The 22,988-nt window shown below is 45.5% G+C and overlaps 2 protein-coding genes across 2 annotated transcripts in view; both read right to left on the bottom strand.

Annotated features, from left to right (window-relative positions):
• Positions 1–12,669, bottom strand: part of LOC131261891 (AF4/FMR2 family member lilli-like) — a 60,022-nt gene extending 47,353 nt beyond the window's left edge. The window contains exons 1-2 of the mRNA XM_058263740.1: positions 10,970–12,669; positions 2,961–3,486 (exon numbers count right to left, since the gene is read on the bottom strand). Coding sequence (XP_058119723.1) covers positions 2,961–3,486; positions 10,970–12,669 — 2,226 coding nt within the window. The remainder of the gene's footprint in view (positions 1–2,960; positions 3,487–10,969) is intronic.
• Positions 12,670–21,674: 9,005 nt separating this feature from the next.
• LOC131261892 (anaphase-promoting complex subunit 11) lies at positions 21,675–22,981 on the bottom strand. Its single transcript, XM_058263741.1, has 2 exons — positions 22,830–22,981; positions 21,675–22,371 (listed from the first exon to the last, which is right to left on the bottom strand). Exons 1-2 carry the CDS (start codon positions 22,846–22,848, stop codon positions 22,136–22,138), a joined length of 255 nt encoding a protein of 84 aa, XP_058119724.1. The 5' UTR covers positions 22,849–22,981; the 3' UTR covers positions 21,675–22,135.
• Between the last annotated feature and the right edge of the window lie 7 nt (positions 22,982–22,988).

Below are 22,988 nucleotides of genomic sequence, written 5' to 3'. Positions count from 1 at the left end.
CTCGAGTGGCACCATCGCCAACCAACCAAGCGAGTCGGTCTTCTGCGTGCGTGCCAAATCGATGCCCGAAGCCAAATTGGCACTAATAATCGATAATAAATGCACCGCCACCGTCGAACGACGCCATCCGTGCCGGCTTGAGACGCGAATGAGTTTCTTTCGAATTTGCTACAATGAAAAAGGAAAAATCACGATGCCTGGGGTCGTTCGCGGGATACAAAGTTTCAAACGAGAGAACGGGAAGTCAAGTGCAGGCACACCATTGCGAATCAACACTTTCTTTAATTTAAACAAAGTCCATTTCCAAACGAACCAGATTGAGAGTTGAGTAAATAATTCATTTAGCCTCTTGAACGTGGGGTTTATTGACAGTTTGAGGAAAATACGATTGGCAAAATCTTTTTTCATGATGTTTTTCTAATCAGCATTTTTTTTTCAAGTTAAAATTATAGTTTTTAAATGAATGAAGGTTAGCAAAATAAATCCCATGGGCATTTAAATTGCATCCAAAGGAGAAACCTTTTACCTCAATTCCATCATCGGCATCGCATCGACCAACGTATGCACATTCGTTCACTTGCATCCGATCGGAAAATGCGACCGGAAGCTGACGGTCAACTTTGTTTATTTTTCCTCCCCCCGGACATTCCATTTAATGCACACAAAACTGCTCTTATGACGCTACCAGTACCAGCCGGCGGCAAACGATAGGCTCGAAACAGCTGTTTACGTCCGTAGTTTACTGCGAGCATATTTTCATTTTCCTTCTTTTCCTCACCATCGGCCACCGAAATTGGGTCAAAAATGTTGGACCCTTGCCCGGCCAGCTGAGGTCCGGTAGGCGAGCAGCATATTCGACGTCGTCGAATGGGTGTGTGTGTGTGTGACCGGTGGTCTCTTTAAAACTGCTGACTTGCGCCTTTTCTCTTTCCTTCGCGCCACGGACTGGAATTCGCGGAGCTACGCACATCGACCGATCGAATCGCCATCGGAAATTAAAAATCATTTCCGGTGCCTGTGTGAAAAAAGAGGCAAGAAATAGTACGTACGGCTTCCCGCACGCACCACACCGTTGCTTTTATGGGTCACCATAAAAGAAAACGTGGGTCATAGTGGCATAAGAATTGCGGGATCTGGTCGATCTTGACGTGATTTCGTAAAATTGTGAACGAGCTCTTCCCTACACACGCGGTCATAGAAAATACGAGCAATCCCGGCCGATGTTGACGATTTGAAATTGGAGTAGTTTAATTCATCCGCGCGGATGTAATAAAAGAGAAATGGTGTTCTTAATCAGACGTAAAATGGGCTTACTTCTTGAATTAACACTACTAGAAATAACCGTCATTGTCTTGCATGTTTTTTTACAGCAACACGATGAAACGGAAGTAATAAAATATTTATGGATTTTGCTAAATCAAACCACAAACGGGAAATCTAAATAGGAAAACGAGAGCAAAAAGCCTTCTTTTAATTCCATTTTTGCACCACAATCATCAATGAATTTCATGGCTGAAACATCTTGGGTTAATGTTCATTTAGAGAAAATAAGTAATTCTTATGCCTCTGTTCAACACGCGACTTAAATCGATTTCCCAACTACAACATTCAAAATCGATTAGCGAAAAAGAAAAATACACTGCCACCATTTCCACACAGTGAATCAACAATCGAAAATCGACGCCGAATCAATTCGCGCCGAAAGCGTCCGTCGCGGATCGATCTTCAAACGTCAACCTACCGCGACTAAATGCGCCCCGGCGTTGGCGAGCAAAGAAATGAAGAAGACTGTTGTGTCTTCCGCAACCCTACGCCGTTCTCTCGTGTGGCTCAATTTTTTTTTCATTTTTGTCAATATGTTGCCGAGCGGCGCAAAGCTTTCCCTCCTTTTAGAAACCTCCAGAAACCGGACTTCTTCTCAAGCAGAAACACGCTACTTGAGGCAGAGCATTGTTTCCGAAAATTCTGCGAAAACACTCGCGTGCGTTCCGTGTACGAACATCTTCTGGGAAATCGAATTGGACCGCAGAGCATCGTCGGATGTGGGTTTCCTCTTTTCGGAATGCGTTTGTAGCCTCCGGAATAAATGAAATGCAGTTTGTTTCTTGCTTCCAAAATCATTCTTCCCGCGCTGGCGGCAGTCTTTGCATTCCAAATGAGACCCCGACCGGGTTACTTCTGACCGTAGCTTCTAAAAAAGGCAGAGGCCAAAGAGGTTTTAATTCATTCGTGACCAAAATGTTGATCCTTATCGGGTGGGTTAGACTAAATGCAGCGGGTCAATATGATAGCTTCTCCCACATTTTTCCGACGGCACCGCCTCGCGATTTAATTCGAAGGCGATTTGCAACTAAATCTTTAGCGGGCAGAAAACATGGCCTTGAATCAGTCAAATCCATTCAAAAACAATAAAAAAAACTAAAGATAGACTTTCGAGGTTGAACACAACATATCGATCCATTCAATTATAGATTAATACTGCAAAAAGATCAACCAACACAGTCTAAGAGGGCAAAAACTAACCCTCACCTAATTCGTTCCAAAGCACCTCTGCCAAGTGACGACCGGGAGGAAGACCTTGATATTTGCCGAGCCGAAAATTGCTCCAAGATGACTCATGTGTTTTAATCGAACATTCAAATTCGGTCTGGTGCTGCGCTAGTTAATTTCGATTTGGTTCATGCAGAGCGAAAGGATACGGACGGTGGAATGGAATCAGGATTGGACCAAGACCAAATATTGACCGCCTGACCACGGCAGCGCCGCCATGATGAACTGAGACTGTCGGTGAAGGTCAACCGGGTCGCGCGGAGCGTGCAAAACTTCCATTTTGCAAAACCACACCCTACTACACCACCTTCGACTTTCGAGACCTTCGCGCGAGCCCGAACGAACCTGCCGAAGACCTTTCCCATGGAAACAGGTCACCGAGCTGTTGATGGCGATGATACTACACTCACCATTTCGCGCCGCAGTATGGCCAACTGGGTGTCCAAGGTCGTCGTCGTTGCTGCCGTCGACTGTTGCGGTGGCTGTGGGGATGCCTTCCGGCCACCGGACAGGGTACTGCTGACCGGCGAATGGCCACGCTGCTGCTGCTGCTGACCCTCGAGGCTACCTCCCGCACCACCACCGGCCCCGGCACCGTGGAGCAGCATACTGGACGGACCGATCGGGATGAACGGGTTCGTGTGGTGATGGTTGACGGGCATCTGAGGGGACGGTGGCGGCAGGGCGGAGGCGTGGAAGGACTGCTGTTGATGGAGATGGGACTGGTGTGTCGATGGCGTCGATTGCTGATGATGGGCCGGAGGATGCCGCGGCGGATAGTGCGGATTACTATGCTGGGCCGAAGGGGGATGGTGGGGTTGGTGATGGTGGTGTGGGGCCAGATGGTGATGGTGCGACTGGAACTGTATACCGGCGAGATCGAAACCGCTCAGGCTTTTGGGCAATGGTGGCAATCCGGGAAGCGACATTATGATGCTGTAAAAGAAAGAAAAAACACAAATATTTACGTTAGTTTACTTGAATATAGAATAAAAAAAAAATTTCGTACAGTTCGTTAAACAAAGCTATAAATTTATTGACTTTCATTTGTTAATTCCACAACAACATTAAAACAAATACAACGAATGTCTTGTCAAATCTGACAGTAATACATTATTTGCTCGAAAAGTGTCATTTCCAATCGTTAATTTAACAAATATTTCACTGTTTCTACCTTCCCTTCATGAGCTATAGACCCATTAGTTTTAAATACAAAAAAGACTCCCGAAAGTGTGCTATTTCTCATTGTTAAATAAAGGTGATAATGAAGAAACCCGAAAAAAATAGATTCGCACCAAATAGCCAATTCGGAAAACTACCGTATAACAAATGGATGATCTTATTTTTCGGTCCCATTAACATCTTCCTCCCTTAGATCACCTTGTCAGGTTGGCCGCGTTGTAATTCTAGCATTCCTTGGTGCTTCCCAAAGGCAACAACAAAAGTTCCACGAAGCGAGCGACCCCCAAAAACATGCCCCCTCTGCTGGAATTTCGATCCCACCTCAAATATGCCAAAATTAACCGGTTTTTCTCCTAATCGACCCCAAATGAAACGTGTCAATCCAACCCTCCATCATCTTTCGGGCAGCCGGTGGCAATCGCTGCCGTCGGTGGGAAGAGTTTCGAAAACAATCAGTAGCATTGCGCGTTCCACTTTCAAATGATAGTTTGCTTCCACCCTCCCAGCGCTCTTTGCTCGCGAGGTAAATTCTCATGCCGATCCCGTCTGCAGCACTTACAAAAAGCTCATTTAGTGGAAAAGTTCACATTCTTCCCGATTGAACCGCCCTCCCAGTCGGCTGCAACTACCTCATCCTGTTACGAGCGGAGAGGTTTTCTTTGCTGCAACTAGTGCCAATAGCGCTTCTCTCCTCGCTTTCCAGTCCTACAGTTCAAATTCCAGCGACCAAACAAAGACCAGCGCCAATTACTGACGGAGCGACCCAGAAAGAGCATGACATCGAATACGATAGACCTCGATACCCTCGAAGAGCCTTCCTCATCGCATCCCATCATCCCAATGTCGTGATGACCGAGCGAGGCCGTCAATCTCATCTCGACAGAAGGCGGGAGCGCCATGCGTTGGATTGCTGGAGACGACACTTGGGATCGCAGAAACCTTCTGACCCACCCTCTGCGGACTCACAAACCGCAGAAACAAATTCCGAAGAATGGGAACTCGACCGTCGACCCACTAAGAAATCAAAGTGCCACATTGGCCAGGGGAGGAAAAAAAAGAAAGCCTCCCATTTCCGGCCGAGCTCGGGCGATTAAGAAGAGATGTGAGCATATCTTCCGCCCAACGATCGTTCCACGTTGGACGCTTCTTACGCTAATGTACGGCGTGGTGACCTATCTTTTCCTCTGCATTGGTGGAGGCTCTCCAGAAATCATCTTCACGCATGGTTTTATTTTTTCCGATTGCCATCTGACGCCAACCTTCCCTTGAGTCGGTCATTTTTTTCCGAATTGATCGTTGTCTAGTTCTGCCATATTATTACATCATTTTCAAGTGGCTTTGTGTGCGATCGTGTACGTGAATGTCTATGTATCCCGTGGAATATTTCTAGCGTATGTGAGAGACCTCTAATGACGGACCCATGATGATGCCATCAAGCTGGACCACAGAGGAAGTTTAGCCCAGGTGTTGAAATATTCGACTACGTGCCGAAATGTTTCCGTTATGGTCATGTTCGCTAATCTTGCTAACGATTTACAGCTGGCCTAGCATGCTACGGTGGGTGCTATTCCTACCTCTCCCAAAAGCAGCTGTTCCTGCTACTACATCTACGAAGCAAGGCGTCAGTCAAAAGTGGTTCCCGGTCGCGATCCCAAATTCCAGATCTCGTACCTCTTTCCAAACCAAAAAAAAGCTGGCGGGTACTATTTTGGTCTGGTCAAAAATCAATTAGCCCGCTTGTCCGTTCAGTGAGTGTGTAGGAATGTGCTTCGATACAGATCACTGCCAAACAGTGATCGAACGAACCAGCGAAATGGGAATAACCACGAAGAGCGATGCCCTAAAGCGTGCCTCCGATTAGTTTCGGACCTCGATCGACACTCGCTGGGCAAACTGTCACTGTGCGGTGCCGCCTTAGGCAATAGGATTGCTTATCGATTGGGCGACTTGTGATTCAGAAACAACTTTAGTTTCAAATACCTCGGTTCCAAAAGAGTGCGTTTCCAGGTACAGGGGACCAAGGAGAGAAGTTGGGTTTAGGGATCTGGTATGATTTGCACGAGGTATGGCAGATATGTGGACCATAGTTAACCGTATCGATGGAGGTGATTACGCTGTTGACACTAGACAAATTGTCTTATGCAAAACCACACTCTACCGCCACCTGTCACGACGCTTGAAGCAATCAGACCGACGTATGGTGAGTGTACGTGCGCTAATGGGACCAATATTAGCACTTTATGATCCAACAACCAGAAGGCGTACTGCGTATCGGCAGGGAACGTACTAACCCAAACTCCCCCTGCTGAGTTCAGCCGAGTCTTGCCGGAGATGCGTGTCGTTTGCGTGCAGCATGCATGATGCAAGTGAAACTCGAGCCGTCAGCCTAAGCCGGTAGGTGCCGCCGCGCAATCGGGAACGATCGATCGCTAGTTAAGCGTTCCAATTTCTCATCCTGTTACTAAACGCCACGCAGGGGTACTTAAACGCCAACGATGGACTAGCGTTGCGAGATAGGGGCAGAGAGTAAAAGATGAAAGAAAGTACACCACGCTAGAGATGATGGTGGGATTTAACTTCTCCGATATTTCGGTTTTCCCCGTTTTCGCCGCACACCCCCACCTAGATGGAGCCAGACGGCACTCAAGACTTGGCTAATCGAAACGCACCAATTTCCGGGTCATTATCTCGCTAATCGCTCGCTCTTTGCGAAGTCGACTCAGTTCGGCGCTCCAGCGAATCGTTGCACGCAAACAACCGGCCTAGTCTTCTTCGAGCATCCATACCAACTACCAAAGTGCACATATTGAATCGTCACTACTAATACCGTCTGGCCGAAAGAGAAAACCGAACAAGTCGTCACACATCAAAATTTACTAACTAATGAGTGCAGCAGCTGCAATGGTGATAATTCCATGTCTAGAAGCCGTAATTCGACACAGGACAAGCATCACCAACACGCGGTATTTTTGAAGTCACCAGATGAATGTAGTTGAGCCTAAGTGCGCGATCAGTGTTATGCAAACGATTAGCAAATAACGCACACTGAGCTAGCAAAATAGGAATCATAAGCACGCAAGTGCCTATCAGCAACTTCACCGGGAACCTGAACTAACGATCGAGTCAGAAGCGAATTATGCAAGATAACACCTACGATGCGCAGCGCTAAGCGAATTCAATGTGCAGCCAAAACCTGTGTGGGATTTTTACACATTGGCTCTAGCTTTAGCGCAATATCAGCACCATTAGATAGAAGAAAGTCTCCCATTGAAAAGGAATGGCAATGATGTGTCAAATGAAAAACTTTGTTTGCCCAAGTTTTGGAAATATTTCCACATTCTTCCACGGACTTTGTTAACTTATTTCCCTCAAGTTTGAAACACTTTTCGTGTATCCTCGACCGCTATCTGCCGATCGTTATCTCATGTGGCAAGATTAACGGGTTTACGACATAGATAATCAAATTTCCATACCCCTTCCGGTTTCGCAAGATGCGTGTGATTTTATTTAGCGTGAGGTGGTGGATTGGGCCAATATCTGCGACAACATCGCAAACCTTGACCACCTAAGATAGCCTCATGGTACGTGTGGACTATGTGCACATATAAGCATATGTGCCACCAACCAACCAAAAAGCAACCGGAGGGAAAAGAAGAATTTAAACCCATTTCGCCACCCAGAACCATCCTCCTAATGGAGGAAGTCCGGACGAATACTTAACGAGTTCGATCAACGTCGGTTAGGTTGCTCTACGCTGGATCAATGGACGAGAGGGGCCCAAAAAAATATGAAACAGAAACAGCAGAACTCGTTTCCAAATCTAGGTCAGCGTTGTTGTCCGAGCGCGTTGGACGTGTTTTATTTCCTGTGCCCGTACGGTCTTCTGACTACTGGTGCGTCTTCCGTTCACCATTTGATGATCGTGTTTCAATTTTTGCGTAAGGTCCAACCAGAAAATTTACCATCTTCAGAACCAGACATCGGATCTGGACATCGACGATGAGATGTGCGATTAGATGACGAGCGTCCAACGCCGGATGCGCGCGAGATGCCATTGCCTTTTGATCGGCCGGGTTGAGCTCTTTGGAAACTAGTTCACTACCAGCGTCCGATGGAAAAATACTCCTCAAGAGGGAAAGAGAAACTTACACAAGCAACGAAAGCCCTTTCTAAACACAATACCGCAACCATATTGTTGTGTATGTGGTTTGGTAAATGTTTCGTGGAATTGTTAAATTTCAGGGCCATATAACACCGCCAAAACACAACGAACCGAATGTCCGAACGAGAGGCTTGTGGCAGTTGGCATCGGTTACAGCATCGCATTGCTGCACACTTTACATCAGAGAACTAGTTAAAAACATTGGAGGGGAAAGACCATCGAAATATTATGAACCAGATGGCTGAACGGTAGACGATTAGCCGTAAATCACGTATGGTGTCCAGTGCAGCGGATTGCGGTTGTGAAAGTAAAAAAATCTACACAACCAATCCAACCAATTTCGATCGTTTTACTTCTCCCGTTTATCTAATTATGAGCCGGGCAATTTTAGCTGCGGATGAAGAATAGAATCTGTATGTACTGTACTTAAACTCAGTACCACTGCAAGTTGATCCAATAATTCTCGACTCTATGTTTGACAAAATAAACGTAACCACAACAAACTATATGACAATCAATATATCAAGTGATCTGTTTAATACTTTACGGTACAGACATTTGAAGACTGAAGAGATAAGAAAAAAGATAACAAGCATCAAATGTTACAGCGTGAAGTATGCAATCGAGATGAAGTCTTTCTGAAAACTACCATAATGAACAACGAGCTCTACAGGAACTGCTCCTTTCAAGTAAAGCATTCTAATCTTACAATAGATGTTTGAGAACTTTCAAGTTCTAATCATCAGCAATTTTACGGAATGGCAATGCTATATTTGAATTCATTACGAGTCTCTACCTCGTTTACCAAAAGCGCCGTTGAGTTGAAAAATGTTCAAGCATGAAACAAATGCAACTCCAATTCTCCGCCGGAGACATTTGCATAAGGGGAGTAAAAGGTCCACAGGGATTACACAAGTGTCGACGAAATCCACTGTTTGCGATGAGAATTGGGTTTAAGTCAGTCGGTCGTAACGGGTCGCTAGGAACACGGCCGAGTCCCGGAAAGACACACGATGATGCTCAACCGGGTCACCTACAGTAATAACGAGCCCACCAGGTGCAGCTATTCATTATGCTTCACTTCAGAGAACTCAAGACATACCAGTAACTGAATGGAGACTTTCTTTGCTACGGTGCAAACCAATGCAATCTGCAATGCGGATACCATTCTACATAGGTGACATGAACTTCCCTTGTTTGTTTGAGGCCACACACCCACTGCGGAGCAGGGGGGAGGTTCTTTGAACACAATACCCCCAAGATGGAAGATCATCATCATCCAACCCGAGAGTACGATCATTACGAGCTCTGCGCAGTGTGCCATTTCCTGTCGCGGAAAGGAGGTTAACAAATGAAATGCGTTTGTCGCGTTGTTACCTCACCGATAGAGGCAACCGCTGGCAAACCTTGCCGCGGGGATCCACCTTGTATTCGCTCGGATGACGTTACTAGAATCGTTGCTAGCGAATTTCTATGATTCTGCCATAACCACCACCACAACGCCACACGGCATCGTACACACATTCGATTGCCATATGGTGAAACAACAACTACAAACAACGGTAAGCCTCTTTTGGAGCTGAAATTGCAATGGTAGAATGAGCAGCAGACAAACTGATCGTGCAGTTCAATGTCGTCCGTCCGCGAGTCCCCGTACACCCTCCCAGCAACCCCTTGCGCGCTACCCTGCAATAACCTCCCGACTCTCAGAGGAAGGGCTAAGCCATTAGCCTGTCGCGCACCGTGAGGGTCCATTGTTGCCGGGGTCGATCGGCAGCGGCTTTGTGCTTTGTCCATGCACGTAAGTTTACCCCTCGATCGTTTCATACTGCAGTGCTACCCCCTTGTAACAGCCACCGAGTGGAGGGGTTGAAAACAATATGCTGGGCCGCGCAAAACGCGATCAGATCCAAACCATCTCCCCCCGTTTTATGTTAAGCCTATGTGAGACGACGCACATTGCTGTTGCGGTGAAAAATCGATGGCGAAGGAAATACCCACCACTACCAAGGGTCTTTGATTCTTTCTCTCGTTTTCTCTGCAACCGTTGCAGCATGTTTTTCCTTTATATCTCTCGTTCACCAATGCTTGCGTTTTTCATTCTTAGCGGTCCAACAATTCATGCTAGCTCATTCCTCCATTCATTCATTCATGCACCTCGGAGGTCAACAAAGTGATCGAAAAGCCCTTTTCACATTTATATCCCCCCTTCTCCTTCCCAACGAGTCCGAGGGTTCGAAAAACATGCATTCGATCATGTCCACTGTGCGCCGACGACCTGGCCTGTATGTGTGTGTTTATGCTTTTGCGACTTGTGCATTCTGAGTTAATACCCGCGGGCACTGGATGGTTGACTGATATTTATGGGTCGACGATAAAGTAAAACTTGGAAAACATGTTCGATGTGATCAATTTCATCCAAGAAGTACTACGGGAAAGGGCAGAAACAGAGACAGCAGGTGCAAAACAAGGAGACCCCAAAAGTGTCGTCCCCACCGTGGCAGTGTGAGTGGTGCTCCATTTTTCGAAGTGATTTTAATGCAACTGGTTCGGCTTTCGAAAAAGGGAAACTGCCATCGGTCTACTTCTTAAACTTGGCCGACCTTTAAAAGGGTTTGTTCGACGGACTTTAAATATAACGCATGAACCAACAGGTACGTTTTTTGCTCCATAGAATGGCGAACAAGTTAAACACAAACGCACCGAGCGAGTGAGCAAAAACTCTTATCTTACCTAATACTGGCTAGATTCAATGGTAATAAAAGCAAAACCAATCACAACCTTTTATAGATCCCTCAAGCACTAGATAGGAGAACAAATCGGTAGATAACACACCCACTAACATGCCGTCATCAAAACATTTTAGCTGATGTGTTTTCGATGCTTTCGATGTCGGTTGTTAACTCAAGTGGCTCGATTGTGCAAACAGCAGATAAGCATTATTAGTCTTTCTTGTCATCCCGCGAACGGCGGGGTTCGCTTGGGAGTCGGAAACTCTCCCGACCTTGAAATGCAGACCCCCTTTTCTTTGCGACCGCTTCAGCGACCCTCCACCGGTCCCTCGTCATGACTCACCGTTCCTCTACATCTTCCTTGACGCTGTCCCACGAATCGCCAACGCCGGACGACGCGTCGTCCAGCTTCTCTTCGTCCTCCATGCCCGAGTCCTCCAGGCTTATCTGGCAGCTGGACAGGACCACCTGCTTGCCGTTATCGCCCACCTCGATCCAGTCGGCGGTGCGAATTTTCGGCATCCGAGCCGCCGTTCCGTTGGGAGACGCTTCCGACTCGCTGCAGGAAGACCGGCGCTCCGAGGGGAATCGCTGGCGCCGGTTAATCTTTGCCAAATCGACCGCAGGACTGCCGTTGTGTTGGGCCCGCTCGGACTCGCCATTATCTGCCGACTTTTGTTCGCTCCGTTGCTGCACCGCGGCGTCCAACGATTGGCCATGTGTATGTTCTTGATGTTCCTTCGAAGCCCGCTTTTGCTCATCCTCCTTCTCCTGTTGCTGCTGCTGCTTCTGGCGCATGGCGGTCAACTCGGAGATAAGCAGCTCGTGAAAGGCAAACTTCTTTTCGCTCAGCTTCGAATCAAGCGTGGCGGGATCAAGGGTCGTCTTCTTGGTCGACGGGCGGGACGCGGCTTCCAGAAGGGAAACGTTTCCGGCCCCCAAAGCCGGTGCTCGGTTGTCGCTGGACGGAAGCACATGCTCACCACCTTCCGGTTCCGGGCGATGGTACGACGGTACGGCGAGCGGAAGCCGTATCGAATTCGATCGTATCACATTCGTACCGTTGGAAGTTGGAACCGCTCCGGCTTCCACCATTCGTGCAGCGACGTTCGGTTTGCTGCCACTCCGCACCACCGTGCTGCTTTGATTCGACCCGATGATGATTTCCGTAAAGTGACTACTCTTGGCGTTGCTTTCGAGATTCCTAAGGTTGTTCTCCCGCTCGAGCGTACTTCCAGCCGATGCCGAAGAACCGGAACTATCGCCCCGCTCGGTGCCACTGTCATGGAACTCGATGCCAATGCTCGCACCGGAAAGGCCCTTACTACCAACCTCATCCTTGAGAGATCCACGCGACAAGCTTATGGTACTGGTACCGTTCGTGCCATTCACGATAATCACATCCCCGGTTCCGTTCTGGCCTTCGGTCTGTAGTGGTGTCTCTCCGGGACGTGTGCGCCTCCGAGCCACGGGCAGCGTCACCTGCGACTCCACCACCTTAGACTTGGACTTTTGCTCCGCCGGTTTCTGCAGTGTGGCCACTGGCGAGGTGGAAGCCGAACTGGATCCAGAACTGGACGTATTTATCTCCACTATGCTACAGGTGGAACGATACATAACGCCGTTGGAGGCTGACGGTATCTTCCCAACGCCAATGTGACGTTCCATTGGTAGTGGACTCCTGTTACTTCTACCAGAATCGGTTCCTTGTCCTTCACCAACGCTTGATGTGTCGTGATGGTTCACTGTCGTCTCTCGCTGAGGAATTGGTGAATCCGACGACGATGATCCCATCTTCCCGAATGAAGATAGATGGGTTGGGGTTTTACCCGGTTGACTGAAGTCGGGAGACTTGTAAATCACGGTACGGCCTGGATGCGCTGGCTTCAGCGTCGCCATACCGCCTGCGATGGCCGATGATTTTCCGGACAGGGTCGTCGGCGAGGGTGAATTTTCTCGCTGCTTAGCGAGGGCTGTCGCCACTGCCGCTGCACTTGGGCGCGGTGGCACCGGAGGGCCCGGTTTCTTGCTGATGCCTAACATCGTAGTAGGCTTGCCTGGGTTTCTTTCTGTTCGATTTAGTGCACTATTTCGTCTGACTGTAGCCAACAACTATTGATACACATATCCCACAGGCGGGAGTAAAACAGCATCACACAAATGCCTGACACAAACAGCACGATCACATGATTCACTGAGGATCACTATAACGGAGAGGAAAAGAGAGGCTGATGAAGTATTTGGCACGCCTGGAATCACACAAGTGGTCCCCTGCGCATGCATAACCAGATGAACTTGGATAAAATCACAGTGTTGGTAGTAAAAACCGACCACCAGAACAACGACCAATAAAAACCAGTTAACATTCAACGCAACAACAGAACTTTTATCACCGCTCGCTGGTTCATTTAAATGACACACAACACCACGAAACGCGAACCTTTCAAGCGACCTCTAATAAACACGTCGTCTGATTCTTGCCACAACTCGCACTGACGTGTTTTGGAGCTGAGTCAACGATGGAACTTCCACCGGCGGGGTTGTTTTAGGACAGGTTTAGACATGCAAGACGGATGGTTAGAAACGAGTCTTATTGTTGTTCAATATCCACATAATCTAAGTAATCGAGGCCTACTTTGCAACCGAAGATGTGCTTAGATTCGCTCCATGTCTTGTGGTTTTCAAGTGACACTTGTCTAGATCTCACTTCTTTTTTAACCACAAAGAAACTACGGACCTGATAAAGAATTGCACTACCACTTCAAATCAACCGGCTCGCCCTTACGCTGGGCTTTCCGTTGTGTGCCAAAAGCGACATAATGTTGGACCACCTAGCTACTGTCGACTGTTTCCCTACTCTTGCTGGACAACACACGTTTTCCGCCCAAAATGGCCCAACGGTGTGCTTGACATACATACATGCACACGTACACCGCGGATTGAGTTGCCCTAGCCGCAACAAAAAACAACAACAAGCGGCACACTCGAGACAGCGGCCTACTTTCACGTGCCGGGGGATCCGCGAACTAGGTATAAACCACCCCACGACGATGGCGACGTAAACACCGACGACAGAAAACTGACGACACAACGAGCCTATGGTAGAGGAATTCCGCCCATCGATCGAGAAAGTACTCGCACCACTATGCACCTCAGACACCAAGGAGGAAACAGGGAAAAACTGTTCGCAAAGTGCAACGCGCAGAAGACGATCTTTAAACTTCACCTTACTAAAATTATTAACATCGATGCGGTCCGAGATAGATTATTTGACTTCACCGGTTAGTCACCGGTACTCAAAAACTAAAAGGAAAAGCACGACAGCTACTGAAAAAACTGCTCCAAAAAAGGAAATTATCTGTCGCCATGACAACGATTGCACGCGACGTGCTGGGCTCGCTGGAAACCAAAACATCAAAAAAAGAAACCCCAAAGTCCTATCGACTGGGAGTAGGCGAGGTTTGGCAGCGAATTTAATCGCTGACACCGTTTCCTTTTTACAATATTTTTTTAATGATTTTAACCGTCACACACTTCAAGGGAGCTTCCTATCGGAAGGTAGCTAACCGGCACGTAAACCACGCACACCAAACACCGAACGCAAGATAGCAGCAAACACACTTGGCGAAGCCCTTCTTTTGCGGGAATAAAATTGGCCTTTTCGATGCAACCTTTATCGAAGCCGCGGCGGCTCCGGCACGCGGCAAACAAACGTTAAAACTGAAGAAAAAGAAAAACGTCTTGGAAAAGGACTTTGCGCGCGCGACCAAACTCCTTCTGCGTCGTACCGTACGCGGAGGTATCCAAACGCGAACTGATCGACGAACGCGAAGTTGCAGTTGGGAGAACCGGTCGCGGTTAACAATCTTGTTTCAAAGCGCGGCTCAGCTTTGCATTGAATATCTTGTAACAGAGGTGTCAAACATGCGGCCCGCGACCCCTTTGAAACAATACATGGAATGTTTTAAACCTTTAGTATTGGCTTTGATTTGAAAGGCCAAATTTTTTTTTGTGGGCGTGGTTCTACAAACTATGAATTTCATTCGAGCAAGAGGACGGAACCAACGTACACTTTAAACAATTTCTATAAGAAAGTCATACTCACTATTGATCCACATCATGCCGATATATGACGGTGGATTAAATACAAATTTTTCGAAACAAGCGAATTAATCTGTTGAACTACAAGAGCTTTCACAATTAAATTACAGATGTGTAGCAGTGTTTATAATAATAAACAAGGCAACGGCGTTAACTGTGACAATTTAAAAACCTTAAACCTGACAATTACCTTAAATAAATTGCAGAAAAATGAACAGAATTCTCCATGAACATGATTTGTTTGCTTGTCTCGAAAAATCTGTGTAAAATACTTGATCTTGTCCACTGCCATATATCGGCGTGATTGAAAAGTTGGATATGATTCATAGAAAGTTGATAAGAAGTATTATAGTTCACCCAAAATGTAAAAGTGTAAGATAAGATACTGATAAGAACCTATTTTCAGAACCAAAAAAATCCATTCCTATGTTAAGTTTTGGTCAATTTAAGATTCCAATGTAAAGTTGTGGCCCGCAAACCAATTACAGCCCGATAGGTCAACTGAGTTTGACACCACTGCCTTGGAAAACCGTTTCCAACCGTTTCGTTTCGATGAGCGCAAGAGAGAGAGTGGGGGAGAAAGAGGAAAAGAAAACAAATGGGTACAGTGCTATGCGATCATAAAGCAACAGCTGACTTCCTACCATACTGATCATGAGGACTTTCAAGAGTTTTGTTACTTGGAAAAGGTAGAAAAAAAAAATCCAAACAAATTTTGGAAAAGGACTCAAAACACACAAACATATGCTCCAAATAAACAAGAAAACCAATCGTAAACATACACAAACGAACCTCTCGAATTTGGAAAAATGCAGCAAAAAGGGTCTTTCCCGGAGAACGGCGGAAAAAAGCGGAACAGTTGGTTAACTAATGCAATAAATGTTAAGTTCGGCAAGACATATGCGCACAACTATGCTCGTATCGCCGGTCGAACCGTGGTGTTTTATTTCGATGCATGCGAGAACTGATCCGCCATGCACCATCGCCTGCCTGAACCGATCGTAACTTCGTTCAACACTCGAAACTTGGGTTTTCCGTTCTATGCTTTGTACCTTGGAAAAGACCATTACCCATAGGTCGGCCAATAAATCATACTTGAAAAAGGAAATGTCTATACTACCAATAATGTCCTATACTTTAGCTGATGTATTTAAAAATACAATAGAAGAAGACGAAAGGGCGTAATATAAAAGTGTTTTTTGGCAGAATTTAAATGAGCTAAAACAAAGTCCGGCGCAGACATTTCTCGAAAAAGTTCCGTTTTTAAAAAAACATTTTGAAGCGATGTAAGATGCAATATTGTCCCTTTAGTTATTTAGTTTAGAATTATGTATATTAATTGTTTAAACTTATTGCCACAAAACTCAGAAACAAACATGACATGAACTATTTGTATTATAAGGAAGTTGTATGTTTACATTTAGTAATTTAAAACAAACGCATGGAATAACACTTCGAACATTTTATTAAGGAAAAAAGTTTTGCTTTGCAACTTTTTAAATAGACTTATTCAAACAAACTAGGGATGTACCGATTTCCTTTCCATAATTTCTTGTTTGTATAGTAAGGTTTTTCATAGAATACATAAGTTTATTTGGATAAATCTTGTGTTTTGTAGCTGTTAATTATCTATTATCTATTATTGTAGCTGGTAATTATCCGACATGGCTAATAAAATCTGCTTGTAACTTATGAATCTATAAACATTTGAAAGTTGGGCTTACTTTTACTATTTATCAAAACTTGCAGCCGAAGATTTATATTTCATTTGAAGCCATACATCTCTACAAATTAGACATAATCCAATTTGCTACATTTCAATAAACCCAATATATTATTTCTCCAACGACAACAGATTTCATCCACCTACTCCCTTCAAAGCATGTAATCTTCCGGACACGCACGACCGGAAGATAAAGATTAGATGCAACTGGATACGTCCCAGAACGGGCGCCATCTGTCACACCAATCACCAACGCTGGAAACTCGTAATTCTTGCCCATTGTAGCTGCATCGATTTGAGCTTACTTGTTCGAAGCGGAAACGAATTCTCGCCAACACCCTGCGATTGATCCTTCCGAGCAGTGGCATGGACACGCGTGTACCGCCATAATGCGAAATAGAAATGAGAACGTTGCAAATTGCACTCGGTATCGGATGTCACCTAAAGTGGCCGCTGTCGTGCCGCACAACAAATAAACCGACCAACCACCGACAACGCACGATTAAACAGTTCTCGAATGGGATTATCCTTCGTTTAGATTAGTTGCGCTAGCCCGTACAATCGAAGGCTCGACGCAATCCGAGATCATCGTATCGCAGGAGGAAAGTGGACGGCTCCCCACGGCGATGATAGGTAATCGGACAAATGTACTTTCGAGTTTACATGCACTCACGCAGCGTAATGCTGCCATTAGCTCAACCGTTTATTTATTGCGACTGATCATGTTTCACGAATTTCTTCTTTTCTAATTTGTTTTTCATGTAAACTGCGGCTCTACCACATTTACCAACGTTTTCTATTTCATCATACGCAAAAGAGAGAAGAATGAAGCAACACCCTGACGCACTTTTCCTCCCCACGAACGACACAAAGGGGAAGAGGTGATCCCCAAGCTGCACCCGAAACCGATACCGAACCGAGACACTTTCTAGCGCAAAAGCGTCCCCAGCGAGGCCACGGTAAGCTATCGGCTGCCGGCCAAGTAATGCGCGTACCGGTCAAAAACCACCGACGAGAGAAAATCGAACCACCACAACAAGACGCCATGGGTTCCCAGCCATTTTCCCATTCCACGGCGGCGTCGTGCCGGTTCGCATGCAGATCATATCCGGATCCCGGGAGATCGATAATAAATCGACTGTCAGCGCCAGTTTGAGCAATGGTTTTAGAGTAAAACCGGCCCAGAAAAGAAACAAAAAGACACAACGCACAAACGTCCTCCCATCCCATTAACGACAAAGACAGCGACTGCATGCGATGTGGGTGAACTTTGCGAAATTACAACCCCTCTGGTCTTAGTCTTTACCAGATACATAAAAGAGAAGGAAAAAGGATAGAAAGATATTGCTAGTAGCTCCTTGCAAAACAATCCCAACCACCAACCCTGGCCACTGACCGCGCCGTCCCCTCGGTTAAAACGGAAACGGACAAATCGGAATCGATCGCATCGATGCGCGCACGCTAGGGTGGCAGTTTTCCCTCCCGGTGGTGCTGTGCGTCAAACGGTCAAGCGACTCCAAAACGCAATATCTTCCCACTGGCGGCAGCAGACTCTCGTTCTTGATCTTTGTGCGAAATGGACCTACGTCGACTTTGAAAAACGACTATTACCACAGGCAAGCGAATATTGCTAAAAACACCTCAACGTTACCAAAATATCCAGATATGGTTTTTGTAAAAGTATGAGTAAAGGCACATTTTGTAAAATAAAACTAGCAAAAACATTGCTATCAAATCAACATGTCATTCCAATATGTATGAACTATGAAATAATGAAACAGCAATACTTGCTTTTAAAGCATAAAAAAAGTTTACAGAAAATAGAAGAATTTAGAAAAAAAAACCCGAAAAGAAAAAAATCGATTAGAACAATTAAAAAACTATCCTTAATTTCTAGTAATTTCAAAAGTAATTGTTTCATTCCATTTTGAGTAATCACAATAACACTCTGCACTTTATTTTGAAAAAATTTAACATGATAAAATTAATAAATATCAATCACACAAACATACATTAAGATTTGAAAATTATACGAATGAATCATTGATCAACTTGAATAATAAGCACCCAAAATACGAGTCAAGTCAGGTTGATTTGGTCGCGGCGCAACAAATTTCCCTCATCCTTTTTTTTATTTAACTTTAAACAAACTCACCACGTAAATATTATTTTGAACAGAAGCATGAGAAATACACATATAGTTTTAGCCCCCAACGGTAGGGAACTACTTTTTCGCCCTTGGTCAGTCCTTCCGGCCACTCCAGTTCGCATCATTTACTCGCCGATCGGGCATACGGTGTTTGCGGTTGATTAATGCATTGTCTCACGACAGACGGTGGCGCCCATTGCGGTCTCCCTAGAATCGCTTCCCTTTCGCCGGAAAGTTTCGTGCGTTCGAAACCGAAAGGAAACCAGCTTAGGTTACAACGGCCAATGCACGACCCCGTTGGTAGGGAGGGAGGGCCACCACCAGGAGCCTGAAGGTGAGGAGTTGTTAGACGCGTAATTGAATTACTTGTCGATAAATCGTCCCTGCGGGCGGATAATTTGTCATACCACAAGGGGCAAAGGAGGTGGAAAACGGGGAAGGGAAAAGCGAACTGAAACGGTACGCAAGAAATGGCACGGAACTCCACCTTTTCCACCTACCTGTCATGGTGCCCGCCCAGCAAACGATGGGCAACTGAACTCAACCGGCCCGACGAAAGGGCCTTCCATTTCATCGGGGAAACGCAGCGGCAAATCTCATTACCACTTACACAGACACACACACCCACGCAATAGTGTGCTATTTTCCTTTTTGTAATCTTTTTGCAATCACAAGACACACCCAGGTACCCCACAACAGACCCGGTGGTCGCGAGAGGGAAAACCAAAGAACGACGGTTAATGGTCTAAAAATATGATACTCATAATTCTATTACGATAATACTAGTTGGTTCTTCGGTCTGGGCGTCGGGATGCTTGCCGCCCTTGCTCAGTGCGGCAAGGAAGAAGATTCCCTGAACGAGATAAAACTTAATCACGACAGAAACAGGATTGTGTCTCTATGAAAAACGATTTACTTGCTCTTTCCGCTGGATTTGCATTTAAAATGTACAACTTCGATAGGCTAGGCCTAGTGCCATTAATCCTCAAACTTTATTGATGAACGTTTTATGGAATGAAAGCTACAGAAATCGTACGCCCACCCGTTTGTAAAACGTAGGTTTGATGTGTCCCCCATTGATAGCGGTTATAAATCGAAACGTTCGCCAGCTTCATGCTTTCCTACTTTTTTGTTTCAACTTTGCGTTAAATAATGAGCACTGCTTTGCGAGGAAAAATTAGTACAACCCAGCCCTTAAATGGCCCGCCGGAAAGCAATATCTAGGCCATAAATACATTGTTTGCTATTCGGTATCGCTGCTGTACCTCAAGTATGAAAGCAAACCGAACCGAATTACACTGGTAAGGCTGGTTTCTTGTGTCCATTCCGTTTGCCATTACATTCGGCAACATAATGCTAGTAGAACACACGCAGCACAAAAATTGATGAATGAAGATAGACATTTCGAGAAAGCATTTAGTGCCGCCAGTCTTTTTTATGTTTTATTTGCTTTCCGCCTAACGCCAAAGCGCCAGCTACGACTGGGAGAAATTATTCAAATGCGCGACACCGATTCCTGCTGGCCTCGAAAAACAATAGCAATAAAATAACAAACCACAATGCAGCAACAAATGGCATGCACCGTGGGCACGCGACGGCAGTGCCGGTTCCACAAAAGAAAGCCGGAAAAAGGCGTGAAGCAGACAAAAAAAAAACTCTACCGAATCGCTTCCGAGCAAGTTATAAAAGCAGGAGAACACATTGACGCCGGCTTTTATGGATCGTGACAAAAAGATTACTTATTTAATAATATTTGAAAATTTAGCATGGTTCTATTAGACTATGTTATTTTACAAATTTCAATTTTTAAACCATAAAAATGGCCCATTCGTAAAACCATGGAGAACTTCTTCAAAGAAGTCTATCGGAAAATTTATTTTCTCACACCATTTGACGTGGTGGTCACCATCTGTTCGTTGGTGTGGTTTCGCTCCAAGGATCTAAAAGTAAAGGAAAGAGGCCGAGACGGTCAGCACATTGGTCGACCTAGCCTCCATCGTGTTCATCACTCGCATTAAAGGATGATGTAGTACGGGTGTTGCTATAAACACCACCCCAGATGCCGAATCAAAACAGAGATCAGTTGAAACAACAACGAAAACAAACCTACAAACCACCTTCGCCTCTCGGTCCACCGGGATCCACCTCATGTTGTTGTTTGATTTTCACTTTCATCAAACCGACTTCAAATAATTCAAACGCTCGTTGGGAGCACGCAGCGCAACGGCGAACCGTATGCCATGACGTCATTGGTCAAATTGGTGGAGAAAAACGCTATCAAGCACGACCAGTTCCCCTCCGGGACCAGACCAACAGTACTGTTGACTTGAAAATTGAACTGTTGGTAGTGCATGACACAGGAAGTAGCGCCATTTAACTGGTGGATTTTACTACATCCTTCACCAACATGCCCACATATTTTAAATCTTTTTCATTCACGTTGGTGGCATGTGTAACGAAATATGTTTACGATTCGATGTGCATCAGCGTACGGAACACAAGCGGGAAGTAACTGGCTACACTCGATGCTATTTTAAGTGTAATTGGGAAACTAATTTCTCCACTACATTCCATCAAACACATCAGGTGGTTCTTTAAAGGTCTTTCCACAATCCTTTATTCACACCTTTATTCTTCGTTTCAGTTATAAGCTAGAAAAGCGAGAAAACGAACTCAAACTTATGCTAGCAAAAGAATTTGTATATGCGGAAATTTAGCCCAATACGCAAATGGAGGTTGAATAATGACACCACTGCAAACACCCTATAGCAGTAATTTTTGAATTACTTGTCCCTAAAGAGTAGAAAGTTGCACCACTGATGCGTCTCCGGCTTTATGCCCTCGGGAGCCAGCAAACGCTTTGTGATTCTTCAACAAAGAACCAAGATAACAGGCACTTGGTAGAGAACCTAGATAGGTTTATGGACGGATATCTGGACGCAAATGTTGGTATCGTGGGCATGGTATAAGTGATAGTTAGTGCCTTATGGTCAAGCAAAATGCACCCATAACATAATATCCAAAGGAGTTAGATTTGGTTTGATGAAAATACTTATTCTACTCACCTTTTAAAATGTAGGTCACGTTGAAAGTATTAGGAACTTAACAACCCTCTGATAGGTAGTTCCTGCATGTGAAGTATAGCTCCCAATTGAAGAAAATAGCACTTTTTCCTAGCACAAACACTCGCACAAATTGGCACCGTTGCACACTGGCTAGCACGCGTATTGCCCGTTTGCTAACACTAATTATTATGTATAATATATATGGCCAACGATAGGTGTCACCCTTAAGGGCTAGAACTGCCTAATTCTAATACGAACACTGTCCCGGACATGAAAACCATACGTTTCTCTTTTTCGTTTTCCACTAAAGAGTGTCTTTTGCTGTTGCGTTTGCATTTTTCTTTACTAACTAGTCCGTATGGCCATCGTACGGTAAACGATTTTCCGACATTCTAATATTCTGGTTCTGCTCGTATTTTAGATGGCTGCTTTGACCTATGCGGCTAGGCTCCGGTCTGTCACACAATCCCTCTATTTGTCGTTGAATTTCCATGCCTGTCGGCACATAGGACATTGCTGGTTGGCCTGCGAGTTGAGCCACTTTACGATGCAGTGCATGTGGAAGCAATGGGAACAGGCACCCCAAACGAGTGGACAGTCGTCGCCGGGCAGGGCACAATCCGGACAGCAACCCTCGAAAGCCATACGACAAATACCGCAGTTGTCATCGTTCGCAAGCCATTTCCAGGCACAAACTCCCATCCAACCTGGAAAAAAGAAAACAAGTATTAAATATCAGTTACCGACAAGAAAAGTAGAGTCAATTTCCTCATAGTTATCTATTAAAAAACACTAAGAACGGCCAACCGACTTGCACCTACGTATAGACCGATGCGATAGAATTTTCCTTCCACAGAAAATCGATAAACATAAACCTGACCCCTTTTTCCGTCGCGGCCTCTCTTCGAGCATTGATCAGGAACCACGCGCGGCCACTACACTCTCAAATTAGCCCCGAACAAAATCTCTTCAGCTCGGTGTTAGAGCAACACACTCAAACAATTCAGTTTTCCGCATGTTATTTGCGTGGCGCACACCAGCAAACCGTAAATTTTCCATGCTTGCGCCGGCTAGCGAAGGGAAGGCTTTTCACGCCGTGAAAATGATACTTTTTCCCTTCGGTTCAGGAAACGCCACCACCACTGCATTCGGTTTGTTTACTTACTTTTCACCGTCACTTTCATCCTAATTCCGTACGCATTCAAACGGCGCCCTAGGAAAATGTTGCAACTTAAATGCAGAACTATGAGTTAGAAAACAAACGGCACCGCACGACACCGGAAAAGCGAGGAAATCACGCACGCAAAACTAAGAACCTTTCTTT

The sequence above is a fragment of the Anopheles coustani genome, chromosome 2 (assembly GCF_943734705.1).
Source record: "Anopheles coustani chromosome 2, idAnoCousDA_361_x.2, whole genome shotgun sequence".
In the NCBI taxonomy this organism is placed as follows: Eukaryota; Metazoa; Arthropoda; class Insecta; order Diptera; family Culicidae; genus Anopheles; species Anopheles coustani.
The sequence above is the reverse complement of the archived record's forward strand: the minus strand, read 5'-3'. Positions and strand labels throughout refer to the sequence as shown.